Source organism: Coregonus clupeaformis, chromosome 20 (genome assembly GCF_020615455.1).
Source record: "Coregonus clupeaformis isolate EN_2021a chromosome 20, ASM2061545v1, whole genome shotgun sequence".
Classification (NCBI taxonomy): domain Eukaryota; kingdom Metazoa; phylum Chordata; class Actinopteri; order Salmoniformes; family Salmonidae; genus Coregonus; species Coregonus clupeaformis.
The window spans coordinates 60,533,759-60,543,127 of record NC_059211.1 but is presented as its reverse complement, the minus strand read 5'-3'; the positions used below and the strand labels follow the sequence as shown (position 1 = coordinate 60,543,127).

At 43.9% G+C, this 9,369-nt stretch overlaps 1 protein-coding gene across 1 annotated transcript; it reads left to right on the top strand.

The window, feature by feature from the left end:
* The first annotated feature begins 313 nt into the window (after nt 1-313).
* LOC121533002 lies at nt 314-1,667 on the top strand. Its single transcript, XM_045205834.1, has 3 exons — nt 314-635; nt 954-1,399; nt 1,534-1,667. Exons 1-3 carry the CDS (start codon nt 314-316, stop codon nt 1,621-1,623), a joined length of 858 nt encoding a protein of 285 aa, XP_045061769.1. The 3' UTR covers nt 1,624-1,667.
* The last annotated feature ends 7,702 nt before the right edge of the window (nt 1,668-9,369 follow it).

Sequence of the window (9,369 nt, the reverse complement as noted above, 5' to 3'; positions counted from 1 at the left end):
AAATATGCAATGTCTCAATTATCTCTCCTTCCTCCCAAAGTGCGCACTTGTTCACTTCACTGAATTGAAAAGAAATGACTGGTATAAGAAATATGGTTGAAACTCCCACAAGCATATGCCTCCACCAATCCAACGGTTTAAGATGTCTGGGAAGTAGAGAAGGAGTGCACACTTTAAGGAAATAGGAGATATTATTGGAACAAACATTATTTGCCATGAGTGAAAAGGAAAATATCCCTCCCTTTCTTATAATGCTAAAAATCTGTTTTGTTGATCCTGTGCTGTCATGGCGTTTCTTTCAGGGTGGATTTCAATGGTGACCCAACTCAACACCCTTGAAGGTCCAGAGTCAGAGAGTCAGAACATCCGTCAGAGCTTTGCAGAGATACTTGGCGACAAGTACCACTACGCGAATGCCATCAACAGCTCTCTGCTCTGGACTGTTGGGTACACCCCCTACATTCCCCCAGTTCTGAAAGGAAGAAGCTTCCCCTCTGTCGAGAGCTTCTTCCTGGATGAGTGGGAGCCACTGACACTCCAGCAGACTCCTCAGGTTCTGTCCACCAGTGTTTCCATCGAAGAAGACAACCTGAACCAGTCGTCTGCAGGCCTAGTATCTCAGGTTCTGTCCACCAGTGTTTCCATTATGGAGAATGACCTAATCCAGTCTGCTGCAGGCCTAGTGTCTCAGGTTCTGTCCACCAGTGTTTCCATTGTGGAGAATGACCTGATCCAGTCTGCTGCAGGCCTAGTATCTCATGTTCTGTCCACCAGTGTTTCCATTGTGGAGAATGACCTGATCCAGTCTGCTGCAGGCCTAGTGTCTCAGGTTCTGTCCACCAGTGTTTCCATTGTGGAGAATGACCTGATCCAGTCTGCTGCAGGCCTAGTGTCTCAGGTTCTGTCCACCAGTGTTTCCATTGCGGAGAATGACCTGATCCAGTCTGCTGCAGGCCTAGTGTCTCAGGTTCTGTCCACCAGTGTTTCCATTGTGGAGAATGACCTGATCCAGTCTGCTGCAGGCCTAGTATCTCAGGTTCTGTCTACTAGTGTTTCCATCGTGGAGAATGACCGGTTCCAGTCTGCTACAAATCTAGTGTCTCAGGATGAGGACTCCACCCTGAGAGCCTCCAACCAACCTGAGGTCCATGTGGCTGATGTGTCAACCAAGGGAAGTAGACTTACCATCACTATTTCTATGGGTTCAACCAAGAGTAGCCATGTTGCTTTACGTGAAGTTGATGCTAGTGCTACCAGCCTGGAGCAGTCTGCTGAGAAAATGTCTACCTCTACTACTGATGTCAACGACATCTCATCAACTGCTGCTGCCAAGAAGAAGAAGAGGTGTGGATTATTCTCATCTCTCTGGAGAGCTCTCAGGGGGAAGAACAAGAAGCCTGTAAGTAATAACTCATACTGTAATTCTCTTTTGTACTTAACATAATCATTTATCAACTATTTTGATGCTAATATCCAGTGATAATGGCTGTCTGTAAAATAGGTTTTCTATATTTTATACCTTTCGTTTTTCAGGCTAAAGTGGCTTCCAAGAAAGAGGATGAAATCAACAAGGATGAGAGCCGCCTCACCTGCCACCACAACACTGTACAGGGAGATCACTGATGCAGGCACCAACAATGGTGTTTCTATTTTTTCTTCATCCCCAATCCCCTTCCCACACCCCACCCACGTTATCTTCAGTAAACCTTTTGTCGTTGCATTTGATTGTGTTTTGTCTTTGATTGGTATCACTGTCATTGATAAGGGCAGGGGTTTAGTAGTTCAACTACATGTCAATCAATCGCTGGTTAACTTTCAAACTCCGAAGGGAGACAACCGAGGCAAAGACGTAAGCAGGAGGGCAACTGTGACCTTCAGAAATGTGCAAAGATGTGAACAGTTTGTAACAATGTAACAACGCTAATGCGATCAGTTATCTCCACATTTTCTGGAGAATAACATGCATTCTCGCTCAGGGCCTCTAGATGGAGTAGCAAGCACAATTCTGATGCTTTTATCAGCTTTTGGAAATGGGGATATTCCCATATTAGGAATTCCTGTGGGAGATTTATACCATGAAATCCTGCAGCGCCCACAAGGTCCCCCTGCTCAAGAAAGCACATATACAGGCCCGTCTGAAGTTTGCCAATGAACATCTGAATTATTCAGAGAAGAACTGGGTGAAAGTGTTGTGGTCAGATGAGACCAAAATCAAGCTCTTTGGCATCAACTCAACTTGCCGTGTTTGGATGAGGAGGAATGCTGCCTATGACCCCAAGAACACCATCCCCACCGTCAAACATGGAGGTGGAAACATTATGCTTTGGGGGTGTTTTTCTGCTAAGGGGACAGGACAACTTCACCGCATCAAAGGGACGATGGACGGGGCCATGTACCGTCAAATCTTGGGTGAGAACCTCCTTCCCTCAGCCAAGGCATTGAAAATGGGTCGTGGATGGGTATTCCAGAATGACAATGACCCAAAACACACGGCCAAGACAACAAAGGAGTGGCTCAAGAAGAAGCACATTAAGGTCCTGGAGTGGCCTAGCCAGTCAAATCTTGGGTGAGAACCTCCTTCCCTCAGCCAAGGCATTGAAAATGGGTCGTGGATGGGTATTCCAGAATGACAATGACCCAAAACACACGGCCAAGACAACAAAGGAGTGGCTCAAGAAGAAGCACATTAAGGTCCTGGAGTGGCCTAGCCAGTCTCCAGACCTTAATCCCATAGAAAATCTGTGGAGGGAGCTGAAGGTTCGAGTTGCCAAACGTCAGCCTCGAAACCTTAATGACTTGGAGAAGATCTGCAAAGTGGAGTAGGACAAAATCCCTCCTGAGATGTGTGCAAACCTGGTGGCCAACTACAAGAAACGTCTGACCTCTGTGATTGCCAACAAGGGTTTTGCCACCAAGTACTAAGTCATGTTTTGCAGAGGGTTCAAATACTTATTTCCCTCATTAAAATGCAAATCAATGTATAACATTTTCGACATGCGTGTTTCTGGATATTTTTGTTGTTATTCTGTCTCGCACTGTTCAAATAAACCTACCATTAAAATTATAGACTGATCATTTCTTTGTCATTGGGCAAACGTACAAAATCAGCAGGGGATCAAATACTTTTTTCCCTCACTATAAGTACTTTACACCACTGTGCACTACGCTACCCTGTGCCCCAACCTTCCCAAAAGCAAAGAAATATACAAAATTAGGCAACCCCCCCAGTAAACTTAGAACTATCCCTTAGGGCCCCCAAAAAGCTAGGGCTGGCCCTGAACTTGTGTATCAGATAGCCATATGTCAGAAGCTAGTGGACTCATGACAGTGGAGAGTGGAATGGGGAGGACAACAAATTGTTAGCTAGCTAAATGTCTAAAAGGAAGTTGGTTAAAAAGTTATGAGCTATACCTCCGTGTCAGTGGAGCCTCCTCAGAGGAGGAAGGGGAGGACCATCCTCCTCAGTGAATTTCATAAAAAATTTAAATGGTAAAACATTAAAAAAGTTATCCTTTTTACATAAAACTATACTAAATATAATCACGTCACCAAATAATTGATTAAAACACACTATTTTGCAAAGGTCTACCGTAGCCTCAACAGCACTCTGTAGGGTAGCGCCATGGTGTAGCCGGAGGACAGCTAGCTTACGTCCTCCTCTGGGTACATTGACTTCAATACAAAACCTAGGAGGCTCATGGTTCTCACCTTCTTCCATAGACTTACACAGAAATTATGACAACTTCTGGAGGATGTCCTCCAACCTATCAGAGCTCTTGCAGCATGAACTGACATGTTGTTCACCCAATCAAAGGATCAGAGAATTAATATAGTACTGAAAGCATAAACTACAGCTAGCTAGCTAGCACTGAAGTGCATAAAATGTGCTGAGTAGTTGACTCAAAGAGAGAGAAAGACAATAGATGAACAGTTTTGAACAAATTCAGCAAATGCAGCTAGCTAGTTTAGCCTACTGAAACACCCTTCTCAAACAGAGGGATGCTATGTTAGCTAGCTGGCTATGACTATCCAACACAACATTGGAACTCTTCCAAGTCAAGGTAAGCTTTTGGTTTTACTATTTTATTGCCACCGGGGCCTGCCGGTGTAACTGCTTACTGACGATGTAGGCTGTGTGTAGTGGCTTGGCTTGGAACGTTTTTTTTTGCCTGGTCACATACAGCTAATGTGTTGTGCATTGAAGTCCACACGCGAAGGGATGAAGTGAGAGGAGGAGAACGCATGGATGCGAGAAGGAATACAACGTGGCTGTGTGTTCAGGGGTGTATTCATTCCGCCGTTTCTGTTGAAAAACGTTTCTTAAACGGAAGCAACCTCATGATGGGTATCATGTAGTAGCCTAAACCTATCGCTGTTACATTGAACTGGGTGAATGGAATATGAATGACAGTCATCCAATATGCTGTAATAGAAATAAGGCCACCCTCATCTTAAATGGCACTGACCGCCACTGCTCCACAAGCCAGACAACTGTTCTGCCTCTTGGCTGGTTGAATATGAACTTGAGACCCTTACTTTTTATACTGTAATGTCTGGCTTTATTTATACTAACTAGCTAGAAAGCACTGTAATTGTAGCTACCAGGGGTGGACTGTTTCGCTAGCAAATTATGTGAGCTACAGTAGCTAGTTGTCACACCTGTCTGTGGTGTTCTAATCAAATGACAATTTGACACAGGTGAGGAGGAGCAGCGCGTGCTCCTTTTCGCTGTGAGTAGCTGTGAAATACAGTTTACATATAGCCATTTTATTATGTCAAATTGAGAGGAGAAACGTGTCTGACCTTTCCCATTTCTTGATCAATTCTTCTTGAGGAAGAATAGACATGTAGTTATTCTATGTGAACAAGCAGAAGTGTCAAATTATTGCAGCGAAGACCTTCTTCCGGTTTGTACCCACTGAGGTATAATAACAACGGTTGTACCACAGACAGAAGGAGCAACCCAGACAGGGGCTATAAAGCTGAAGCGTTCGTTTTCTCACCACCAAATATGGCAGTGAGAGAAAGTACAGTCGCGGGTAGTGGGAGAATATGGAACTAGGTGAAACTGGGCCGACATTCTGCTATTTTTTTCATCAATTAAACATCTGCTCTCAATACATTTATGTTCCCAAAACTATAATCTGTTACGAACACAGTGCACTGAGTTTTATAGACTTGATGCTTTGCCAAAGTTTAAAAAATGGCGTTGTTTAGAAGGAGTGCAACGTCGAATTGAGTCTGTGCACATGCGCACTTCAAAGGAGGCGTTCCCTAACGAAAATATGCAAATACATGCTATAACGCGCCAATAGGATCTCGCTAGCTCGTGCTTGGCTTTGCCCACCTCCTTGCGTGTTCTGCCCACTATGCTGCATTTGCTCCCACTGTAAACCACACAGATAAGCTGTCTTGGGTTAGTTACAGTGGCGGCTCCTGAAAAAATTCTCAGGAGGGGCAATTTTTCTGATGATTTAGGTGACCTACACACATTTAAAAAAAGATATGTCCAGCAACAACATGAAGACAGGGGCAGCATATAAGTCAATACCAGAAGCATTTATTGACTGATCTCAAAAGTGTTGGCTTACCAGGGTTGGTGGAGCCCTCAGTTTCATCTTTGCCTCGCAAAGCTAACTCAAACACTCCGCAAAACTTCACACACTGGATTAGCCGGCTGAGGATGTGGTGGTTCTTGCTAATGTCGTAGTAAATATATTTGTTATAGTGAATATGGAATATGATATGTTGAGTAAAATGTTGTGCTAAGATCTATTTAGGTCAGGAGCTGGTTATAAGTTCTGTTCCTATCCAATAACAATGGACAAAAGGGTCCTATCTTGTCAGCCTTGTCAGCAGGTGGCCAAGGACAACACCGACGCCATAGGCCTCTCAGTTCTTCCAACTCACGAGTTCTTGCTCTGAGGACACACACACACACAAACACACACACACACACATCATCACTGTTAAACACACACACACACACACACATCATCACTGTTAAACACACACACACACACACACACACAAAAATCCCCTCTCTTAGGCTGAACATTTGAAGACAGAGAACCCGACTCAGAGCCAATGCAACAGTGACAGTAGCCTGCAGGGGACCTCGCCCAACTCATCAGGACCAATCAGAAGATCAGAACTACTAGATTGAACCTACTTCATTTATTGCATAAAAATGTCTGCACACAATGTTTCGGGCTCTCTTCAGATAATAATAATAATAATAATAATAATAATAATAATATGCCATTTAGCAGACGCTTTTATCCAAAGCGACTTACAGTCATGCGTGCATACATTTTTGTGTATGGGTGGTCCCGGGGATCGAACCCACTACCTTGGCGTTACAAGCACCATGCTCTACCAGCTGAGCTACAGAAAGTGGATACTCATGGATGCGCATTGCAATTGTAAAATGTCAACACAATTGGAGACACCACGTCATTTTTGGAGACATGTTATTGACAGTAAACTATTGTAGATGCGACTGCTAACTAACTAAAACATTTTAGCTGGCTAGCTAATCATCTTAGCTAAATGTGGGGCAAACAATTCAGTTATTTACCGTTAATTTGAGGGATTGGGGTGAAAGAAATCGAGTTACATAGTGATACTTTACGATATACTGTATTGACAATATCGCAATATTTTAGCGCTAGTTGGCTGTACCTGCACCAAAACACCATTATTGTTCCTTCATAGCTTGTTCTCAATCTTTTCACATTGGGAGCCAATTTGTTTTCAGCACTTTTATTTCCATGACTGATCAAAACTCGTTCTCATGGCTTTCTGATCCCTCTGCAACAGACATATGGTGCGCAATAAAATCACAGTATCGAATCGCACACGTATAGAATCATGAGACTCGCAATGCTGATGCATATATCTTATCGTGAGGTTCCTGGCAATTCCCAGCCCAAGTTCATTTGCCACAACAAATCTCTTCGCTAGCAAACGCGATGTCTTCTCAAAACGGCAATGTGTCTCCAGCAATGTTTACTTTTTTGACGTTCTATGGCATCTCCACTTTCCAAGCATATATGACCACATGTAATATTTTGGTAAGTGATGCAAATAGTGAACTATGTAGGGCCAGGATGTAAAATATATGTAGCTGCAGCAATTTCTCTTATCTGATATGGTAAGTAATGGGGCTTAATTTATAGCTCCCTAAGAGTTTGACGAACGGGTCCGTGAACGCGATTCCAGATATATTTACCTCTGAATAAACTGCCTTTATTACACCATATTCACATCCAGTAAACTTGTGATTATCAACACTAACCTCATCGTTGTGGCGGCGGACAGCTAGCCTGTATCCCTCGTCATCCAGTTGAGTGAGTGGCAATGTCTTTTTTCATTCACATTTTTGGAAAATCCTCGGTGTAGGACTTTCCGCCTTAGTAGATATACATATCGTTGGTCGTACTTTGTGTTGTTTCGTGACGTCTCTCCACGTGCGCAGGACAAAGGCGGAACCAAACAGCTCTTGCCGCGTTCAAAACAACTGGGAACTCGGAAATCTAGTTTTTAATGATCATCCAAGTCGGAATTCCAAGTCAGAAACACGGCATCTTTCTAGAGCTCCGGATTTCTGACCTGACGATCACGGACGTTATGATTTGACCTCGTTTTTTTCCCGAGGTCCCAGTTGTCTTGAAAACCCCCAAGTGTCACACAAAAGTTCAAATGTAGCAGTTTCATTGCAGTGGCACTAAATCCTAACTTGTCTTTAGATTGTGGGCTGTGTTCATGGTCTGTTCCATATTTGTTGATTGCCACCTAGTGGGCATTAGGCAGTAGTACCTTGGACAGCTCCTCAGTACCCATATACTTTTATTTATTTATTTTTATTTCACCTTTATTTAACCAGGTAAGCCAGTAAGCCAGTCAATATACAGTAATTAACTTTTTTTGATGTTGCCAAAAAAGCACTTTCAAATGACATTTTAAGCTTTGAACTGGCCCTCAGTGCATACTATACAGCTGTAATTCAGAGACCATGTTCCATGCCCTTCTAAAAACCCACCTTTTCACCCTCGCTTGCATGTAATCCAGTCCATCCATCGGTTCACCCATTCATCCACTCAAGGAATGTTCAACTCTTTCTGATGATAATTTTGCCTGACTGATGTGTGACAGCTCAAGTCACCTACATACAGATAACTAAATGCATCCACGTTGACACGGTCAAATTGAGTTTAAACTAAGATTGCAGCGTGCATCGCCCAATCATAGGTTGAAGCCGGATAAAAAATTTAATGATACACTACATGACCAAAAGTATGTGGACACCTGCTAGTCAAACATCTCATTCCAAAATCATGGACATTAATATGGAGTTTGTTATAATAATAATAAATAATATGCAATTTAGCAGACGCTTTTATCCAAAGCGACTTACAGTCTTGCGTGCATACATTTTTTGTGTATGGGTGGTCCCGGGGATCGAACCCACTACCTTGGCGTTACAAGCGCCGTGCTCTACCAGCTGAGCTACAGAGGACCCCTTTGCTGCTATAAACAGCCTTCACTCTTCTGGGAATGCTTTCCACTAGATGTTGGAGCATTGCTGCTGGGACTTGCTTTCATTCAGCCACAAGAGCATTAGTGAGGTCGAGCTCTGATGTTGGGCGATTAGGCCTGGCTCGCAGTCGGCGTTCCAATTCATCCCAATGGTGTTCGATGGTGTTGAGGTCAGGGCTCTGTGCAGGCCAGTCAAGTTCTTCCACACCGATCTCGACAAACCATTTCTGTATGGACCTCGCATTGTGCACGGGGGCATTGCTGAAACAGGAAAGGGCCTTGCCCAAACTGTTGCCACAAAGTTGGAAGCACATGATCATCTAGAAGGTCATTTTATGTTGTAGCGTTAAAATTTCCCTTAACTGGAACTAAGGGGCCTAGCCAGAACCATGAAAAACAGCCCCAGCCCATTATTCCTCCTCCACCAAACTTTACAGTTGGCACTATGCATTCGGGCAGGTAGCCGCCAAATCCAGATTCGTCCATCGGACTGCCAGATGGTAAAGCATGATACATCACTCCAGAGAACGCAGTGATCTTAGGCTTGTGTGTGGCTTCTCGGCCATGGAAACCCATTTCATGAAGCTCCTGATTAACAGTTATTGTGCTGACGTTGCTTCCAGAGGCAGTTTGGAACTCGGTAGTGAGTGTTGCAACCGAGGACAGACGATTTTTACGCCCTACAGCACGGTGGTCCAGTTCTGTGAGCTTGTGTGGCCTACCACTTTGTGGCTGAGCAGTTGTTGCTCAGATGTTTTTACTTCACAATAACAGCACTTACAGTTGACCGGGGCAGCACTAGCAGGGCAGAAATGTGATGAACTGACT

Bases quoted from the DNA above. Each gene is read 5' to 3' on its own strand.
- LOC121533002 (XM_045205834.1), top strand. From the start codon at position 314: ATGGTGACCCAACTCAACACCCTTGAAGGTCCAGAGTCAGAGAGTCAG. The intron at 636-953 runs GTGTTTCCATTA...AGTCTGCTGCAG, and splicing joins ATCTCAGGTTCTGTCCACCA to GCCTAGTGTCTCAGGTTCTG. The intron at 1,400-1,533 runs GTAAGTAATAAC...TTCGTTTTTCAG, and splicing joins GGGGGAAGAACAAGAAGCCT to GCTAAAGTGGCTTCCAAGAA.